Genomic DNA, 21,194 nt, shown 5'->3' on the forward strand with positions numbered 1-21,194 from the left:
GTTTCCTTAGGAAACCAAGCTAACAAAATGTAAACACAAAGTGTGGTGTGCTTTGTAAGTTGGTAAGACCAGCTTGAGAGCCTGCCTTCCTTACCTGGAAAACATTTTTCTAGCTCCTTTTCCCCTTTACTGAGAAGTCAGACGCATGTGCACATTTTTCTTATTGGCTGATGACGATGATGATTATTATTACTACTATTATTACTTCAGAACATTTGGAAACTGCTCTTTCAATAAAGAGAACTGTAGTGGAAAAGCCAGGCAGGGTGCCCTCACTCTTATTATGTGTTTCATGAGGCTGCTTTCAAACCCCTGTCAATCTACTCTTTGAAAAAAGTGATTAATAATCAGCCAGTAATGAAGTATTGGTTTAATTAGAGCTGAAACATTTTGTGTTTAATAGCCCTTCCAACAGCGACGTTTCAATTTAAGTAAATAATGAAGTCACTAGCATATTTATTTATTTATATTTTAATCCCGAAATTCTGTGCTGCCTGTTTTGCTCCGAACTCGTCACTTCCCATCCCTTTTTCCCTTGAACTTTCTAGCTGAGGCTCTGAAAGGAACCAGAGCTGGCTCAGGCTGACGTTACTGCTGCCCTGCAGACCCTGCCTGCTGCTGATTTTTCAGGATTCCTCGGGAGTCAGCGGTGACTGTGTAGAAGCAGAGCTGATGTGAGGGTGAAACGAGTGCCCTAGAGCCAAGGCAGTCTGCCTCCCTCCCTCTCTCCAGGCTGAATCTTGTGGGATAAAGGTGGAAGAAATTTGGGGTGTCAGGATGAAGACCCAGCAGCTTTGTGCCCCTTGTGCATGGAGGCTGTCACCTGGCTGGGAGGCGAAGCTTTCTTTACGGATTTCATGCAGCCCTTTGCAAAATGAATCCTCCAGGGCTCGGAGGCTTAAAGTTATTAAAATGGCCTGGGGATTTTTTGTTTTCTTTTCCAAATTTCGTGGAGCTGGCAGCTATAGTCGGTGGCTCTCCTGAAAGGCTGCCTGTGTGTCCGAGGAGTGTTGCTCCTCGTCGGTGACAGCATCAGCCGTGGCCATGGCACAGCCAGCCAGCTGTTCGGGGACAGGAGGTGTGACGGGTCGTGGTGGGCGCTGGGGGCAGGGAACAAGGCGAATGTCGGCGTTTTTAATTGATGGAAACCAGAAAGGCAGTCAGGAGAGGTGTTTGCTGGGGAAAACCAGCAGCACCTCTTGCCTTTCGCTGGCACAAGCGAGCAGCGTTTGAGGCTGTTTGTGAAGGGGACTGCTTTGAGTCACCGTCACTCAGGTTCAGAAGGAATTGAATTGGTGCAGGGTAACTTGATCACCGGCTCAAGGCTTCACATCGCTGGCGATTGGGTGCTATCCAGATTTTTGGCTGCTGGAAGTCACTGTAGCTCCACTGGTTTCAATCAGGGCCATTAGCAGGGACTCTACATCCCAGGGCTGACTCTGTGCGTAAGGGCGTACAGGAGAACCTCAGCATCCTAAAAGCCATCTGTAGGGGAGCTGCTTTCTCTAGCTCTCGATGGTACAAAACGGATTGCTGGCAGTCATTAGTTTTTCATGCAGATTGATGTCAGCTTCAAATACACGCATTCAGGCAGGAATTGCATCCACTTCTCTCACGCGATGATCTCAGCTACTGGTAGAGCATTGCTTGGTAAGTATGGCACCAAAGTTTGCTCCTAACGCTGACACCCCTACTGGGGTAGTGGTTCTGTACAGGTGGGGGATTCCAGCTGATGGTGCTCGCCTGGAGTTTGACTTACACCCAAACTCTTCTCAACAAAACTAAAATTTCCATCTTAGCTCTAGGCGAGCACCCCCGATTAAGCTTCTTTTTATTTCATGGTCTTGGAAGGTAGAACCCCCCGAGTGCTTTTGCTGTAATAATCTTCCTCCCATAAATTAATCATGAAATTAACTCTTTTTTTTTTCTTTCTTTTTTTTTTTTTTTTAAGCTAAGGATGTCACGTACATCTGCCCCTTCACTGGAGCAATTAGAGGAACCCTCACTGTTACCAATTACAGACTCTATTTTAAAAGCATGGAACGGGTAAGCTTTTGTAACCATCTGCTTTTGTGGGTTGTTCAGTCTTCAGACCTAGGTGTGTTTTGTTTTGTTTGCTTTTCTGTGTGAATTCTAGCTGTATGGTTGGACGTATTGGCATAAGGGAACAGAAGCTGGGTTTTTCACCCCCCTCCCCTTTTTAAACTCACAAATTTCAACTGTCTACAGGACCCTCCTTTTGTCCTAGATGCATCTTTAGGTGTAATCAACAGAGTGGAGAAAATAGGAGGTGCTTCCAGTCGTGGCGAGAATTCATATGGGCTGGAGATTGTATGCAAGGTAAATTTTTGTGTCTGTTTTAGATTGGGGAAGGGGAAAATATATATTAAAAGGTTTTCTCTATGGTACTGTAACAAGTTCTGGATGAGATACAAACCTTTTTTCAGGCTTTATGCTAGATAATGGCTTTCTTCATGGTAGAAACCTAGGTCTGCATCCCAGTAATGCAGTCCTCAAGGCTTCTGTGTTGCTCACCAGGATATCCCAGGAAGACTGCGCTCATTGTGCTGCATGGGATGACTTTCATGCACTTGCATTTCAGGAGCAAGAACAGGGTGCATGTTTCCCTCAAAATCATTAGCTTGTGTCCACCTGCTGCTGTGCTTTGTGGTGAGGGACGAGTGAGTAGCCTCCTTGAGGCTATTCCTTTCCTTTCAATGGAGTAGACATTTGAAATACTCTTCTCAAGAGCCCTTGGAGTCATTGAAAATGCAATCTTTAATAAAAATTAGCAATTCACCTCCCAGTGTCTATTGTAGGCTCGCAAAGTAGATAAAGCCACTGTCTCCAGGCCTAAAGCCATACCTCCTACCCACCTAGGGCACAGCCCCTTTGCTTTCCTGGGTGGCAATGTAGGAAGAGCTGGATTCTGAACCTTGTAGGTCTCAGGCTGCTTAGAGCTCTTTCCAGGCCCCCCTGAAGGCAGAACGAATGCTACTTTCTGGATAAAAGCAGATGGAGGCCTGAAAATGAGCCCCAGACAGCTCTGGTCACTGCTGTGATGTTGAGGCACCGGGAAGCTGAGCAGACTCTGAAGCTGCGGGCACGCTGAGTCACGAGCGTTGATATTATCTGCACCAAATCATCCAGCTGCTCCCTCAGCCTACTGCAGTCGTAATCCTCTCTGGCCACCACAGGGTGCCTGTGCTGGCAGGCCAGTTTGTTCCCTGTTTTGCTTTGAATTCTTGGTCCTCTTCTCAGCCATTTTGCCTAGATGCAAACGTGCACACACAGTCAGGTTTGGAGAGAACTGCCTTGTTCCCTTGGGTGGGAAACCCAGGCACAGAGGAAATGATAGATATCTTGGCCCCATACAGTGTATTTATATGCATTATATTTATATATATATGTATATTTCTTTATATATATATTTAAATTATTGCCTATAATATAATATATATTATATTACTGCCTGGCCTACCTGGCCCAGGCAATGCAGAGCAGTTTAATGCTGGTAACAGAGTTACAGATACAGCTTCTACATCCTACATTTTCTGTCTGAGCCCTGCCACCTCATCTCAGTCTTGTAAGACAGCTAAGTCCTTAGCCATTTTTCTCACTCCCTGGCTTGCTGTGCTGTCTTCGTGTGCTTGACCTTGATGGATCATTTCCTGCTGGTGGCTTTTAAACTGTTTACTACAAGCGTTTGAGTTGTAGGCTTGGCTGAAAAATCTTGGCACCTTAGAGATGCTTTATTTAGGTTCTGTATTTGATTTTGGAGATGAGTGCAGAAAGGAGGTCCTGGCTTGCCACTCGTTGTGGGAACTGTGCTGCTATGCAAAGTGGAGGAGTTGTCAGCTTCACACAGCCTTTTGAGTGCTCTGAGATGGAGGCTTTCAAGGGAGATGGCTTCAGTTACTTTGCACTCAACTAGCTGGACCTAGGCTCCCTACATGCAGTAGCTCTGTGGAGATGCTTTGTGAGGCAGTCCCTTCCTGCAGTCTTGTGGCACAGCTCAGCTTGGGAGCCCCGTAAGAGCTGGGAGGTCTGCCTCAGAGAGAGCCTGTCCCTGAGCCAGGTCTCTCCCCTAGGCTTTCAGCAGGTGGAGAGCTTCGTTTAGAGGCAAGGCAGTGCTGATCAGTGGCACCTCTGCGCTCCCTTTGCTCTGCTGTGGTTGTGGCAGGCTTTGCTGGAGGCTTTGAGCCAAGCTGAGTTGCTGTGCAGCACTGTTCAATGTGCAATACTGAATCGGTACTCGAAGGAACATCGTGACATGAGCCTGTGGTGAATGCTGGGGTTTGGAGTTCCTTTGGCTGCTCAAGTGAGTAACAAATCCTACGGTTTGACTTCCTTCTTTTCCCTAGGACATTAGAAACTTACGATTTGCTCATAAGCCTGAAGGGAGAACTAGGCGATCCATATTTGAGAACTTGATGAAGTATGCTTTCCCAGTTTCAAATAATCTGGTAAGTGTTTGGGTTTTTCTCCCCCCACCCCATTACCAAAAGATGCAGAGTGGCAGTAAGCTGTTCTGTTGAGTCTCATCTGTCTGGTACAATATTCACATCATGCATTTTTTGTTGAACAAGTAGAAATGCTGATTTTTAAATCAGTCTGAAAATTAATTCTGTAGGAATTCAGATTGTATAGAGAACAGGAAAAGTCTAGTGCTATGGGGCTGGATTACTTCCTGACTGGGGAATGACACTGATCATCCTCGTACTGGATGGAAAATATTCAAAGCACAGTGACATCCATCAGAGATTTGCAACTAATGGTGACTGCACTGCTCCCAGATCTGGAATGCAGTTTGTCTGTTCACTGTACAGAGTCACTTTATGACTCCACAGTTGTTGCTTCAAATACTGGCTGAATCACCCAGTCACTGGATAGCTGAGGTTGGAGGTCATCTGGTCCAGCCCTCTTGTTCAAGCAGGGCCACCTAGAGCAGGCTGCCTAGGATCATGATCATGTTGAAAGGGTCTAGTTCTTACTATGTAAGGGTGTTCTTGCACACATAGTCTTTTCCTTCTCTCTTTTAGGAAAAACTCCTTCTTGTCCATGAAGTATTGGGTCGTGGGCAAGAAGGATCAGGGGTACAGAGGAAGGTACATTGTTGTTGTATAAATTTCCTACTACAGCAAGTGTGGTTATCTTTTTCACAAAATCCTAAGAGAAAAGTAGTAGGGGAGGGGGGAAAAAAAAAGGACCACTCAAGAGCTGCTACTGCAGATATTAAACATCTTGAAAACGGGCTCTGAGTGGGCTTTTAAAGACAAGTTTTTTTCTTTCAGCCACTTTTTGCGTTTGAGTACAAAGAGGTTTTTCCAGAAAACGGATGGAAGGTGTATGACCCCATTTGGGAGTACAGAAGACAGGTGAGTACCGTGCCACATCCTTCCTCATCCCCTCTACTTCTCAAAAGTGAGGCTCTGTGCAGCAATACGATTACCAGTTGCATGGAACAGAGAACGATCCTGCTGACAAATGTCTTGCAAAGAGGACTAGGACATTGTTCTCCATAGTGCAGTGACTGATGACAGCAGTACAGCTTTAGGGGTAGTAGCATCCACTGGGAGATTATTCAGGCTGCAGAAGGCTGACTTCAGGCTTTGGTAGAAAAAGACTTTTGCTCTGGCTTAGTCGTCTGCCCCTGCTGGTGGTAAGGAACTGAGGCAGGTATTTCTGCAGGTATAGGCATCTCATTGTGGAGTTTCACGCCTCTATTCGTGCTTCTATTAGTTCTAATTCTTTCCAGATTTCTGTAAGATATCTCAAAAAGGAACTTGGGAGGAAACAAATAGTGTAGAATGCCTTCGTTTTCATGGGGAATCAGAGCAGGGACAGTTGTAATGCATCCAGAATAGACTGGTCAAAGGTTTTAATGATTGTGAAGTCACAGGCTGTCAATTAGGAATGCCAGCATAAAAATCAGAATGTTTCTCCCTGAGGAAAAAAAAATAAGTAATTATTTATTTTTTTTATAATGAAATCATTCTTCTCATAAAATCCTCAAGTTGAGGAAACAACACACTTTGGTGGCAGTTCTGCCCTGGATACAATAAACTTTTGCCTCATCCAGATCTATCAGGATAAAATCAATTTTCCTGTGTAAAATTAAGACATTTACAGCCATATAATTTAAAGATTTATTTGGATCTTGCCCATAAAACAGAAGGAAACAAGACCTATGTCCCAGTGTAGTTGTTCATCTGATTCCTAACATCCAAAACCTAGGGAGGGGATTCATTTTACTAGCTGTAGTCTTCTAAAATCTGGGCACGCCTTCTAAATTGCTTATCTAGGCCTGTCATTAACAGATGGGGAGAGAGCGCTTCACTGTTGGGGGTGATTTGTTCCCTCCTAAAATAGCTGCCTAAGATAGATCACTGGCTTCTAAGCTGCTATTTCAAAGTGAGATGAATTTTACCCCCTATCTTCATTGCAAAAAAAAAAAGTATGTATTTTGCAACGAGATACCACAATGTTAAATCACAGAGACAAACTCAGATTAGGTATGATCAGGTTGACTTTGACTAGTTATACCAGGTAACGCAGAGATTATTGCTGCATTTACAGTCTTACCTCCTGGGAGTATTTTAATGATCTGTTTTATAAAGAAGGATCTGCAACCCGAGTTGTGTGGGAAGGATGTTTCTTTACAGGATTGGGAACTTTGGTGTAAAGACTACAGGGTATGTGTTTGCTATCAAAATAATCTGTATGGAAAAGCACAACATACACTTAGCTAAGCTTCAGTTAAAAAAGACGGAGGATAAAAGGCATTCTTACAATACCTGGAAAGAAGGAAGGGTGACCTTTGAGGATTTCAAGGAAAATGAATCCAGCTTCTCAATCCTGGCGTGTCTGTTTTAAGCATATAGGGCTTTTCTGGCCATAGGAGCTTATATGTTGTGATTGGCCATACCTTAGATTTGTCAGGAGCTTGGTTATACAGTGGAAGGATACAAACTTACTTAAGTGCATGAGATTTGAAGCTCTTATGGTCTTTCTGGAAAGCAATTAAGACTTAGTGTCACGGGGTCTTTGTTTCTGGTCATGTGAGGTTGTGTGTTAAGTATCTCATGGTCATGACGTTGCTTCCACATAAGCTCCTTTTGTTACGACCTGCCTTTGTATCATTTTTGAGTGGACAGGAAGAACTTAGCCCAGCTGCTTTTACGTCAAGAAACCAAACTGGTGTCCATGTGCTAACGCCCCCAGCCATTTGCTTATATTGGGAACTGCAAAAATGAATCCCAACCGGGATATTTGCAGCCATGGCCTATCTGGATTTTATCCATGATGGGTTATGGGTCATTCCCATTCCAGATCACACAATCCATCAGTCCCAACAGCTTATCTCCTGAAGTGACCAACGCCAGCTGCTGGAGAAGAGGCAAACCATGCTGCGGTAGATGTTTATGTTGTAAGCTGGCCAGGAGGAGAATTTCTTCCCTTTCGCTAGAGTTGATTTAGGTCCTGCAACATGAAGTTTTATTTTCCCTCCAAAACTTTAAGCTATTTCAGTCTGTTTATTTAATTTTGGCATTTATAACTATGGATGTTCAATTTATCTGTGTGAATGTCTTAGCCTTTTTTTTCTTGCTCCAGCCATGTTCTGTTAAAGCAATAACTACTGCTACAATAAATCAGGATTACGTCCTGAAATGGCAGCAGGGATTCGTTAACAGTGAAACAAAACTGGCATCATCAAATCAGATAATGGGATTACCTGTCTCTGCCTGTATGAATTGTGATCAGAAAGAGAAGAGCAGGACGCGTGCACTATCTGCAGGACCTTTTGGAATTGGTTTAAAAGCTAATACAGAAGAGGTGGCCTGGGGCATAAGCAACCCAGCAGTACGGTCAGGCGTTAACTTGGTGCATTTTAGGCAAGGCCAGTTGGTTCCCTGTGGGAGCAGGGACACAGAGAGGGGAGCATAAGCAAACTACAAGGTATCCAGAAAAGACTTTTAGAGGAGGATCCACGGTAGGATCTCTGTCTACACTGGTAGACGTGGCAAGTTCTGCGTGTGGTAAGGATTTTTTTCAGATTAATATAAGTGTGTTGATACAATAGAGATCGTAGCAATTAGGAAAGACATTCAGCAAACCTCCAACTTCGCTGCTAGTGTTCTTGGGAAAGATGGAAATATGTAACTTATTAAAAATCTGCGATTGTGTAAAACTACGGGGAGTAATAAACAACCTGTGGAGAACAAAAGGAACTCAGAGAGATTTGGGATTTAGTCAGTAAATGGAATCACATGTGGCAAATGAAATTTAAAACTGAAATTGCTCCCTGATTTTTATTACACACGGGCTGGCAGAGTATGAAACAGAATTGCAAAGTGAGTAAGACTCAGTTGAAACCAAAAGGCCTTGAGATGCCTTTGGAGTAACTTAAAGCTTTCATTTTCTTTAACAAGGTGGGGAGGATTTGGAAAATATTACAAGGGGTTGTGAAGCTGGAAATGTGTGATGTTTCCCTACAGAAGTTGTGCTTCTCTAATCCTATGCTCTGGTCTAAAGTACCAGGGAGCCACAGAACAGGGCTGTGGCTGCCGCTGTCAGAGAAAGCATGTGGAAATGAATTATTTAGAAGAGAAGCTGGAAGTGGCAAGCATCGGTTCACAACTGGAGTGGGGGAGTTAGAGCCTGAGAACAGAAACCTACAGAGGAATGGTGTGCACAATTTAGGAGAGAAAAATGAGAATTGAATTGTTAAATTTCCCATAGTTTAACAGATTCTGCTTATGCAAGGTGTGTCTCTTCTGCAAAACAGGTCACAACTCTCTTGTGACAAGTGGAGACAACCTGGGTTGAGCACATGGCAGAGGGGCCAGCTTGGCTCTGGCAGCTCTACCCTCTGTTGGTGCAGAGATGTGCCTGAGCAGCTAATATGCTCAGCCTCTTGCTATCTCATGGCCCAAAACCAGTCTGGGAGGGGAACGACTGGTCTGTAACTCAGGATCCTATCCTCCTTGCCTTGCTGAGGGTGTACCTGCGTGGCTAAGCTCAGCATCGGTCAGTTGGGTCCAGCAAAGAGATCCTGCCCAGCAAGGATGTGATGTCTTTTTCCTGTCAATGCAAGATTGTAATCTGCTTAAATTTAACTGTGTTTGTGTGCTTTGCAAGGTGCTGATTTCAGTGCTGTGCTGGTTTGTCTTCAGCAGTTTCAACCTGTGGACAAAGTGAACTCCAGAAGGCGTGCAGCGTGTAGGTCAAGTGATAACTGAGCATGGGCGGCTGAAGTAAGGCAGGGGTGACTAGCCAGAGGAACAGAGTCTGCTTTGTGCATGGAGATGATACAACAGCTGTGTCTTTGTGGTTAGATGATGTGGCTGTAAGGAACATAACTGAGCACTGTGGCAACTTCTTTGTGAGTTCAGGCATAGCTTCAGTCTCTAACATGTCAACTAACATGGTTATTTGGCAGCCACGTTCCCCAGCAGCTTCTGGATTGTTGTACCCCTGTTGGTAAGGCATGCTTGGGTTCCTCCTGCAGGTGCTCCTGGTGCTGGTCCTGAGCCTTCAGATGATTCCTGAGCTGCATCTGTAACAGTTTGGGTTGACTTGATAGTAGGCTTCTGGGTGCTTACCACTTACCAGGAAGCAATGAAATGCACCTTATATAAAGCACACTGGTATTTCCTCGCATCATGCTTAGCTTTTGCTATTGATTCCAGCTGGAGAAAGTGCAAATCTGAAGCAACACAAATAAATGCATTAGTTACACCGCATCATAGCAACTGTCCTGGGAAGATGTGAGTTCAGCTCCTCTTCCAGCCCACTTTGCTTATTTCTGCTTGCTTCAAGTCCTTAGAGAGAGTCATGATCTGAATCCCAAGTCCTCTTTGGGTGGTGCTGTGATTCAAGGCTCCTGTGCCGGGGAAAGCAGACATCCCCTGTGATTCAAAGGAAGTGAAAACCTCAGTGACACACACCCTTTTCTTTCTCGGGAGGATGTCATGGATTTTCTTGGTCTGGGCTATTGCAGAGGAAGGATTTCATTTGGATTTGTCACGGTGGCAGCAAGAGTGGCAGCCACAAGACTTGGAGCTTTGGAGGTGTCAGTTCTGGGCTAAGCAGTGTGTGCTGGAGCCATCCTGCCCAGTGCTGTGAAGAGGATGCTTTGCAGTGCCACTGACTGCTTAATCTTCTCTGTGAACATCAGCAGAACTAAAGGAAGCTCTTCTCCCATGCAACTGCTTGTCAGCCCCTGTTTTACTTGCCAAGACTGTGCCGAGAGTATGGTTTTGATTCAGATTCGGAGGTGGAGGGGTTGAAATCTCTGAGCATTGCTGATGGATGCGGCACAGTCACATACTGTGAGAAACATCTCAAATAATTTTCTTCAGACAGGATCTTTTGTGAAGCTATTTTATTTGTGATTGCAATGGCGGGCGTCCTGTCAATCAGGAGTGCATTTTAGTAAACGAATCATCACCTTTTATTCCCTATTACCTGACACCTGATCACCTCCCCTGTTTCTGCATTGGCTGAGTACTACAGGTTCACAAGCTAATTGATGCTCCTCTATCATATATGTACATTTTTTTCTTTTTTTCAACCCTTTAATTTATTCTTTCTTACGTTTTGAGAACTTGTGATCTTCTGTTTTACTGTTCTCACACTGTTCTTCCTGTTTTTCTCAAGCTTCCTCCTTATTTTGGAGCAGTGGGGCCTTCTACTGTCCGCTTACCTACTTAGCATTGGCTGCACAGCTACCTTGGAATATAGAAAATTATTTCTCTGCTGCAAAAACACAACTTATTTTCTCACAGTACTCATTAGGATAGTACTGAGGACAATTTAGTCATTTACTGTTAGTTCACTTCCAGGTAGCAATCTGTTTGATCACGGCTGATGGATGGTGCCAGCTTTCCCCTGGCACAGGAGCCTTGCGCTGCACCACCTCCCAGTCCTGCTGTTCCCTGGCTGGCTGTAGAGCTGGGGGAACCAGGAGGTCTCAGCCTTACCACGTACAGCACATGCTGAGCATAGCATCACAGAATCATGAGGGTTGGAAAAGGCTTCCAAGATCATCTGGTCCAACGACCCCACTACTACCAGTGTCACCCACTGAACTGTGTCCCCAAGCACCACGTCCAACCTCTCCTTGAACACCCCCAGGGACGGTGACTCCACCACCTCCCTGGGCAACCCGTCCCAGTGCCTGACTGCTCTTCTGAGGAGAAATGTCTCCTCATTTCCCACCTGAACCTCCCCTGGCACAACTTGAGGCCATTCCCTCTAGTCCTATCACTGGTTACCTGTGAGAAGAGGCCGACCACACCTTTCAGGCAGTTGCAGAGAGCATTAAGGTCTCTCCCGAGCCTCCTCCTCTCCAGACCAAACCCTCCAGTTTCCTCAGCCGCTCTTCATAACCCTTGTGCTCCAGGCCCCTCACCAGCTTCGTAGCCCTGCTCTGGGCACACTCCAGGGCCTCCATGTCCTTCTTGTACTGCGGGGCCCAAAGCTGAGCACAGCACTCAAGGTCAACACTTTTCATGAAGTTAACTTTAAGACAAAAGCAGTTGGTCTTGCAGGGCTCATACCCAGCAGTAAGTTTGGGCTGCGTGTATGTATAGTTTATTCAAGGTTTCTGCCACTTTTTTGGTTTCAGACAGCACCAAAACCAGCTTTTCTCCGAGGTTTTTGGACACCCACGGTCCTGGCAGTTCTGCTAACTCCTCGTAGCAGCATTTCCTCAGGGCGGGCCTCAGGACCGGGGGTGGTTCACGAGCTGGGTGTGAGCAGTGTGAGACACGAGGCCTGTCCTCTGCCCCCTCAGTTTTCTGTCCAGGACCTGCTCTGACAGGATGAGCCACTGCTGCCATGGGGAACTGCCTGCTGCTGGGGTGGGTCAGCCCTAATTACCACAGCTCATCTGACCAGGGTTAGGTTTGTCATTTATTTCCCCCGGGAGCCTCGGCAGCGGTAATCAGCCTCCCACCACCCTCCTTAAAGTGAAGCGGTGTTTATTAGAGCAAAAGCGTGTATTAGGAGCTGATCTTCCTCTAAAACAGGCTCTCTGCTCAACACCCCAGCCACACTCACTGCACAGAGGACCTGTAGTAGATGTGTCTTCTCCCAGAGATGCTCAGTGTCAGTGCTCACCCCCAGCATGTGTCTAAACCTCTCCATGCGGGCATGCAGCAGGAACCACGCCGTTTTGATCTGCTGCCTCCCAGCGTTGGCCAAGCTACATCAGCAGGTTTTCGGGATCCTGTTGTGCTTCAGGAGTTACCTGGAGGGCATTGCTTGGGAAGCTGTGAGTTGCTTCTCACCCAGGGCACGCTGAGTTCAGTGTGTGCCTCTCCCAGCCTGAGTCGGACTGACACAGCCAGAGAGCTTAGGCTGAGGGGAGCACTGCGGGTACACATCCCTGTCCTGATCACATACAGACACACAGCTGGAAACATGCAGTTATGAGGCTATTGGTGGTTTTAGGGGATTGCACAGCTGTGCCACAAGCACTGAATAAGGCCCAAAAGAGAAGTACCCTTTGCTATTTTCCTATCCAAAATGCCCCTGAGCAAATAACACTTGATACACTCCTGTGCCATACAACAGTCCTTATTTACAAATGGAAAGTCTTTGTCGACCCAGCAGTTTCTTTATGTCCCTTGGCATTGATTTTTGAGGTTTCTACTGCCTGCTCTCCCTTCTGACCTCCCCTCCATCCTGTCTGGGAGCTCTGCTTTCTGTCTCCAGTTGCCACTCACCACGTTTGAGCTGAGTGCTGTGGGAGGAGCGGGGCTGTCAGCCACCAGTTCTGCCCTGCTCCTGGCCCTCCCCTAAACACCACTGTGAGAACAGGAGTTATGTTAAAGAAGCTCTCAGGGGATCGCCTCATATGTAGCCTCCACGGTTCGTTTGCCATGGATCAGCCTGCCTGCAGTCTTCTAATTTTCGTTTTCTTAATTGACCTGAGCAAAACATCTACTTCTCTGAAATGCTAGTTAGATAATGCAGTCTTGGGCCCCAGCCCCAGAAGTCCTTCATTAACAAAAGTTTCCTTGAATTTCAAGTCTTGGAATTTGACTGTGCCAAGGCCTCAGAGCAACTTGTTTGCTAACCTGCTCTTGTTTTCTCTTCAGGGAATTCCTAACGAAAGCTGGAGGTTGACCAAGATTAATGAGCGCTACGAGCTGTGTGATACGTACCCTGCCATTCTAGCTGTGCCCGTAAACATTCCCGATGAGGAATTAAAACGAGTAGCATCTTTCAGATCAAGAGGACGCATACCAGTGAGTGCAACAAGAGAAGCTTCTTTGATGTGGTTTAGTTACATACCTTTGGGCCATAAATAATGCCAAGATAGAGCTGAGTGGATTCCAGGGACCAAATAAATGGTCAATGGATAATAAAAGTGACAGCAGCATGTTTGAGGAGTTAGAAAACAACATTATCTGCTGGAACTACTGTTGTGAAAGAGATGTAGACTAAACCAAAATGAGGAGATAAGATAACTTAGCACAACCCAGACTGAATCTCAGTTCCGTTCCTGGGAAACGCAGAGTAGTCCTGTTTGGTTGTTGACATTTGTCTGGCCTGCTCTTACTTTCAGGACAGAGGAATATTAGGGATACTCGTTGTGAAAATGCTTATTAAGTCAAACCAAGACAAATGACATCACTATGATGTTTTTTTCAGCAGTAACAGAAAATGGACTGTTTTACTTCTCAGCCTTACAGAAAATTAGATCTGTTCCCAAAGTGCTTACATTTTCTATACTGTAACATGGAGAAAGACATAGCCCAGTGATTGTAGCGTGAAAAGGTGTGTTTGTGACTCATACAACAGTGAGAAAACGTTCAGACTTAAGCCTATTCAGTCACCTCTTGTTTGTTTCAACTTTGGGAAGGTAACCAGAATGAATAAGTACAATAAGTTTCACTCAATCACGATTTAATGGATTCCAGCCTTTTGGAACCAACTAATGTATGGCAGGGTCCCAGAGCAAGCCATTGCAGGTAAAACACTTCACTGGTTTAATGAATCCATATTTTCCCTCATTTCTTTCTCATTTGTTTCTACAGGTATTGTCATGGATTCACCCAGAAAGTCAAGCAACCATCACTCGCAGTAGCCAGCCAATGGTGGGAGTGAGTGGCAAACGAAGCAAGGAAGATGAAAAGTACCTTCAGGCCATCATGGATTCTAATGCTCAGTCCCATAAGATCTTCATATTTGATGCAAGGCCTAGTGTGAATGCAGTAGCCAACAAAGTAAGGTTTTTTTTTTGTTTTTTTTTTTTTTTTTCTTTCCTTTGTCAAAAGCTGGGAATCTAGAGCACACATCACACCAACATTTCAGATCATTCCTCAGGATCACAAAGGGTTCTCCACTCAGGATACATGCACACTGATCTGATCTGCTAGGTAAGAGATTTGCTAGACTAGATTTTCTAGACAGTTTTACCCCTGTACTGGTAGCAGTAGATGTCAGCATGAGTGCTAAAGGTTCATTTGGATTAATCCATAAATCAAAATGAGATTGGAAGGGGAAAAAACAAGGTGGCTGAAAAAGACACAGTCTACTGAGGTCAGTAGTATCTGCCAGAGAGACTCTAGCATGCTGAATCACCTACGTCACCATCCTTTACTCCACGTAAGCTGAAAAACTGCCTCCTCTGGCTGTACCAGACTCTGTCCTTGCTAACCCTGAAGGGAGCAGGAGATGTTCAGCACATCTGAAAATAAGGCATCGTGATCTTTAATTTCAGAAGGAAGCTGGGGTTCTCTAATGGCCAGGAACATCACTGTGTTCTTCCTGCTGTTGTGTTTCATGCAGTCACTGTAATCCATGTTTTAATGGTAGAACTGCTTTGCTGCACTAATGTTGAATTATTTTTTACTTTCCCACTACTTAGGCAAGGCAATTAGTGTGTGGGATATACTCCTCTGTAATAGAATGGTAAATTTGTAAATGACAGAGTAGTGAATCTAATGAGCTAGCAGCTTGAATGGGGAAAAATGATAATTACTGAGAAAAAGAAAGCTTGTAATGTGATATTATCCAGTAAAAGTTATAGCATTCATTACTATTGCAGGAAAGAGAGACAAAGTGTGTCCATGTACATGTTTGTTCTCAATTGTAAAAGAAATCCAATGTTTTCTGCCTGCTTTAGATAGCATAGCCACGGGGGTATTTTGTCAGCTGATCCCTGCTCAGGACAAACTATTGGGATCAAATATCAAATATGCTTTCACTTAGCTAATTTTCTATGGATTTTCTTTTTCTTCAGGCTAAAGGAGGAGGCTATGAGAGCGAGGATGCCTATCAGAATGCAGAATTAGTGTTCCTGGACATTCACAATATTCATGTCATGAGAGAGTCGCTGAGAAAACTGAAGGAAATTGTGTATCCCAATATTGAGGAGACTCACTGGCTGTCTAATTTAGAATCCACTCACTGGCTCGAGCATATCAAGGTATGCATCCACTGGATGAAGCTGAGTAGTCACAGGTTTGTACCAGTCTGTTCATTGGGAAATATTATCCAGAGCTAACTCCAGTGACAGACTTTCAATTAATAAGAAATTTCAAGATTAAAAATGTTGCTTTTAAATAGGAAATTTTAAATTTACAAATCCACAGTTTCCTGGAATGGGGAATTTTGAAGAGGTTGGAAATAGAACAGGAGAGGGAGGTTTTGAAATACCGAAAGATGGTGTTTTCAAAGTGAAGTGTGTTCCTGGGTAATGTGTAATCATAAAAACCCTTGGTAGAGCACAAGAGTCCCAGAGCTTCCAACCTCTTTACTCTGGGATTCGTGGCATCCTGGTGTTACTGCCTGGCCCAGACCAGCAGGTGTTGGAAGTTCTGCCCTCTCAGCCTTCCAGGAATCCAAGCAGAACCAGAATGACCAGGGCAAAATGTTCTGGCTTCTACAAATGTTGGCTTTCAGACTAAGCTCTTTCCAGATCACACCGTGTCTGCCTGTTAATGCAGAAAGGAGCCAGTCTGCTTCTTGAGCAGTTGCAAAGCAATGACCATTTGTTTTCATGTTCAGACACAGAATGCTCCTGGGCTCAAATCTTCACCTGTCCAGACACTGAGCGTAGTGCTGGGGCTCTTCTAGAGTTGTGCCTGCATTGTGGTTTGGATATGTTGGCAGCTTGGTAGAACAAAAAATGTGTTCACCAATTTGCTGTCCTAGTTATGAAGTAGTTGGAACTGCTTTGCCATTCTCCTTGAGGCAGACGGAGCCCTTGGTGTGCCCTGTGTTGTCAGTAGCCATTTCTCACGCATAGTTTCTGTTCCAAAGAGATTTTCATAACTTATTTTTTTTTTGTTTTCTCTTGTCCTAGCTCATTCTTGCTGGAGCCCTTCGGATCGCTGACAAGGTGGAGTCAGGGAAGACATCTGTGGTTGTACACTGCAGCGATGGCTGGGACCGGACAGCCCAGCTCACTTCCCTCTCTCTGCTCATGTTAGATGGCTACTACCGAACCATCAGGGGCTTTGAAGTACTGGTGGAGAAGGAGTGGCTGAGCTTCGGCCACAGGTTTCAGCTGGTGAGTTACTACCCCTTGGATGGGACTGAACAGAAAGTTATTGCCCACCTTGAAATCAGAAGGATTTCTGCTGGGAGTAGGCAGGGGACCACTTTTTTTATTTTGTCTGTCTATTTCAGTTCAGTCCATTTTCTGAAACCGCTTGGACACTGTCATCTAACAAATGCCTTGGTGTTGAAGACACTGAGGATTTTGTTGGTGGCCTTGATCTCACATTTTCTTTGGGTACATTTTGCTTTTGAGGAGGCTTGTTAATTGTTCAGGCAAAGGACCAGCAGCTTGAGTAGTTTGTGGATGAGTGCCTGGAGTCTTCAGAGGGGCAACTTTGTCAACCTGTGGCTTGGCTGTTTGTTACCATTTGCGTTGATGGAAATTGGGAGGACACTTAAATAGTATTCTTTGTCTGTGTTCCTGTCGTGTTTTGCTCATTGCTGTTCTCTTGTGGTTGTTTAATTTTGGCAAGGCCTAGAACAAAGTCTGTTTACAACGTAGGCAACAGCAGTGTGCTCAAATGCTGTTCTCCACTTCCAAAGAAGGCAGGATAACTGAGGCGCCATGTAACTAAGGGGTCAGCATCAGCAAAACTGTTACCTGGTGTTTGAACTACAAGCATTTTAGCTTCCAAGTCTGTAAAAAGGAGATGGCATCGATTTCCTCTGCTAAGAGAACAGTGTTACAGAGGAGTTGGGGATTGCTCTGTTACTTACGTGCTCTTGTTCTGTCTTTGCACAGTGCTGAGGGCTCGCGGGTAATACATGCCAGCAATGTACTATCCTAGGAATAAGGAATCTTGCCTCATGCCTTGTCCAAGGCCACACAGCCGGGGCTGGAGGCCTACTTCTGGGGCTCCTTTCATAATTGCCTCTCTGGAGGTGGCAGGAGATGGGCTGGGTTGCTGTTTGTACAGGGCTTGGAAGCTGCGAGGTGTTGCGTGATGGTTATCACCACACGCTGTGGCTGTAGGTAGTGGTTGGATCCAGCACACGCTCCTACTGCAGTAGCCAGGACAACAGCTGCAACCGAAGCAAAAAGCTTTTTTTTTTTTTTTTTTTTCCTCCTTCTGAACTTTAGCTATTAACTGAAATCAGTGCCAGCATAGCATCTGGAGCCTCTACTCAAACAACTCTTGTTTTAATTTCACATGGAAATATCCCCCGAAAGAAATTTCACTTCAAAGACTAAGGGAGTAGCTATCATTTACTCCTTTACCCACTAATGAGGACAAAGCAAAATCAAGATTCATTTGAACCTTCTAAGAGCTGTTGATACAGGCTTGGGTGACAGAGGTGAGGCCCCCACCTTTTCCCCATGAAGCCCTGAGTGACTCCTGTTCGTTGTCCTGCTCTGTTTCAGAGAGTTGGCCATGGAGATAAGAATCATGCAGACGCGGATCGCTCTCCTGTCTTCCTCCAGTTCATCGACTGCGTCTGGCAAATGACAAGACAGGTAAATTGCTGGGTGGCACACGTGTCTGCAAAGCTAAGGTACATCTGCAGCCAAACACGTTGCTCCTCATTCGTGCTCGAGTTACAGAGCCAGGAGCCAAGTTCCTCACTCAAAATCAGGCATGTCAAAGGCATGGTTTAGGAGGGATCCTGTATGGCTGGCGGGGGTTTTTATCCCTATGTGTGTGGGGCCTGGGAAGTTCTTACTGTCTGCTGTGATCTCTGTGCTGTATTTTGAAGCAAATACCAGCAGTGGTCAGGCAGTTGACTGAAAAAATCAGGTTCATTATGGACTGTAACAGGTGAAACGGGGGGTAAAAAAGGATGCCACTGTATATGAAGCTGTACTGTACCCAGGCAGAGAAGGAGGGAGGATTGCCTTCCTCAGAAGTCATCCCCTGTGCTCTCCTCAGAGCTCTGAGGAGCCCACGTCCTGATGTGCAGCCGGCGAGGCAGCAACCAGGGCAGTCTGGGGAGAGAAGGGTGTTTTCCGAGGGAGGAAGGCCTCCAGCTGGCCTCTCCGTCTCCCCAGCACATCTTGCACATACACGCCGTGCGCTGCGTGCATTCCTCTTGCCCCTTCGTGGCGCGCCAGTTCTCCCTGTGACATTTGATTGTTCTGCATGGTACCTCAACAGCAACCATGGCCCCATCCTCACAGCGCCATTCGTCCTGCTGCTCGGCGGTGCGTGGTGCCTCCCTCTGGAGAAGCGCTCTGTTGGGCACACAGGTTATTTCCTTTTGGCGCCAGGGAATTTCGGTTTCTTTTTATGTATTATTTCACGTATGCTCCAGCCTTTTGTCCACGGCCTCGTTGCATGGTCTGTCGTAAGGGGCAGAACAAGCTTCGACTTGAAGCAGCACTGAGTGTGTGTAAACACAGCGGTCAGACCCTTCAGACCTCTGGCTTCTGCTCAAAATTCTTCTCTGCACATGTAAAGCAGCTTTCCAAGAGAGACTCTTGCTCCTGGAAAGAACAAAATGATACCAAGTATCCAGACAGCCAGAGAACAGAGACAAATCCTGTTTTAGTAATGAGACTAAGACCACAGAGTGGGAGAATTTTATTTTATTTTATTTTAGGCGATTTACTGTTTTCTGTTTTTGTCCAAAGTTTCCTACAGCCTTTGAGTTCAACGAGTACTTCCTGATAACCATCCTGGACCACCTGTACAGCTGTTTGTTTGGGACGTTCCTGTGCAGCAGCGAGCAGCAGAGAGTGAAGGAGGTAAGGCTGCTTCTCTCCAAGGTGAAGGTGGCGTGCTGTGGTTGCTTCAGCTGGCCAGGTGTTGCCTGAGAAATTGTTTGAGCCCTCAAAGCGTCGTAGGTGCAGTTCTGGGTACTGTGTCAGCTGCTGTCAGCTGGGGATTTTACGTTTCAGAGCAACACCATTCCCTTCTGGACAGGTCCACTCTTCTCAGCGTGGCCTTCGGCTGCTTGCTGCTGGCTCAGTAGCTCCTGGCGTTTCCCAACTAGCTAGAAATCCAGTGTTCCTTTGAACTTCAGTTTGGTTTAACCTTCCCTGTGAAAACTGGTACCTTTTTGCACCCCCGTTTTCCTTGATGTGGTCCCTTTAGCAGGCTGCTCTAGGTTTGTTGGTGACCAGCTCCCGGGGAGCTGCGTGTAGCTGTGTACAGCCAGATACATTCAGACGCTGCCCTGCTCAACGCCAGCTGGGAATCAGAAGGAAAGGGAACAGCACGGAAAGGGAACAAGCATTCTCTCTCCTACCTGAGGACAAAGCATTTTATCACCGAGAGGTTGCAGCCCAACATCCCCCAGGACAGCGCTGTGTGGGCTTGCTGTGATGGTGTTTGACAGCTCACCAGTTTAAAAACTAAACTGAACTAAACTTACTGCCGTACAGAAGCAATGGCATTATTCAGACGTGAAATCAGAGTCCCTGTTTCTCTGGAGTCCACGGTGATTGAATAATTGTGATTTCCAGAGATGAAAACCTGCCTGCTGTTTGTGGCTTTGGAATTTTTGCTTTTTGTTTTTTCTTCTAAGGCCTCAGCTTAGTGAGGTACTTAATCTACGAAGCCCTTCAGCTCCGGTTTCACTGGGACTATTCACAGGCCTAATTACTCCACTCCATCAGGGCCTGAGTCAAACGCGGTGGATAGTTTTGTTTTTTTCCTCTTTCCCCTCCAATTCCATACTCCAGCAAGTCCACCCGGAGCTCTTTAAAGAGCTGAAGTTTAACCAAGGCGCTGAGAGTTCACGCACCAGTTCTGCGGTGTCCCCTTTGCTGTCCCGGTGGCGATTCCTGGGCTGTACTGGGAGCTGGGTGCTGTGCCAGGGCACATGTGTGTGCCTGCCTGCAGGCATCCATGCGCTTCGATTACAGAAACCACATCAAAAGAAGAGTGCTTTTTTTTTTTTTAAGCTACACAAAAGCAATCAGATCTGTATTAATGACAGGCACATGTATACGCTGTTGTAAGCACTCCTAAAGCTTTTGGAGATAAATGCTAGCATTCGTATGGGAAATAAAACCTCCTCTGCCCCTCCTGTTGCAGGGCCTTCCGAAAAAGACTGTGTCGCTTTGGTCTTACATCAACAGCCAGCTCGAGGACTTCACCAACCCCTTGTACGTCAGCTACTCCAACCACGTCCTCTACCCCGTGGCGAGCATGCGCCACCTCGAGCTGTGGGTCGGCTACTATATCCGCTGGAACCCCAGGATGAAGCCACAGGTACCAGGCTTGTTTCACTTTCTTCCAAGGATTCTGCTTTCCTCTCCCTCTGTGCTCGTCCTAATGCTGTCGTGGTGGAGCTCCAGGCCTTTAAAGCACGAGAAGTAACTTTCAAACTTAAACTGCCACCACTTACATCTAAAAACAAAAGCCTAAGTTCAATGGCATGCAAATTCAGAGCAGCATTTCAGCTGGCTGGTGCTTGGCTGGAGATCGCCACCTTGTGAGATCTGCAGGAGCTGAAGCTGCTCAGCAATTTGTAAAATAGTTTTGAGGAGCAGCAAAAGTATCCAAGTGTCTCTTCTTTACAAAAAAAAAAAGAACACACCTAAAGACCCAAGACTTGTTTGGGTATCTGAGCTTTGGGGTGCAATTAGATTACTAGTGGAAGGAACCTGCTGCTTGTTTTGTGTGCCTGCAACTTTGGTAACAGCAGAACTGGTTTCTCCAAGGCAGGCACCTGAGATGAGCAGTCTGAAGATGGCTCTAAATGCTTAAGTTGCTTTTACATAGAAGGGA

The 21,194-nt window shown here is 45.8% G+C and overlaps 1 protein-coding gene across 3 annotated transcripts in view; it reads left to right on the forward strand.

Moving 5' to 3' along the window:
* The window catches only part of MTMR2 (myotubularin related protein 2), a 62,118-nt gene that overhangs the window by 38,535 nt on the left and 2,389 nt on the right, over nt 1–21,194 (forward strand). For all 3 annotated transcript variants that reach the window (XM_005012851.5, XM_027467706.3, XM_038176422.2), the window contains 11 exons: nt 1,952–2,046; nt 2,230–2,340; nt 4,365–4,466; nt 5,295–5,378; nt 13,110–13,259; nt 14,052–14,240; nt 15,260–15,445; nt 16,325–16,531; nt 17,885–17,977; nt 19,091–19,204; nt 20,499–20,675. In XM_005012851.5, the coding sequence (XP_005012908.2) occupies nt 1,952–2,046; nt 2,230–2,340; nt 4,365–4,466; nt 5,295–5,378; nt 13,110–13,259; nt 14,052–14,240; nt 15,260–15,445; nt 16,325–16,531; nt 17,885–17,977; nt 19,091–19,204; nt 20,499–20,675 (1,508 nt within the window). The remainder of the gene's footprint in view (nt 1–1,951; nt 2,047–2,229; nt 2,341–4,364; nt 4,467–5,294; nt 5,379–13,109; nt 13,260–14,051; nt 14,241–15,259; nt 15,446–16,324; nt 16,532–17,884; nt 17,978–19,090; nt 19,205–20,498; nt 20,676–21,194) is intronic.

This window comes from Anas platyrhynchos, chromosome 1, assembly GCF_047663525.1.
Source record: "Anas platyrhynchos isolate ZD024472 breed Pekin duck chromosome 1, IASCAAS_PekinDuck_T2T, whole genome shotgun sequence".
Taxonomy (NCBI): domain Eukaryota; kingdom Metazoa; phylum Chordata; class Aves; order Anseriformes; family Anatidae; genus Anas; species Anas platyrhynchos.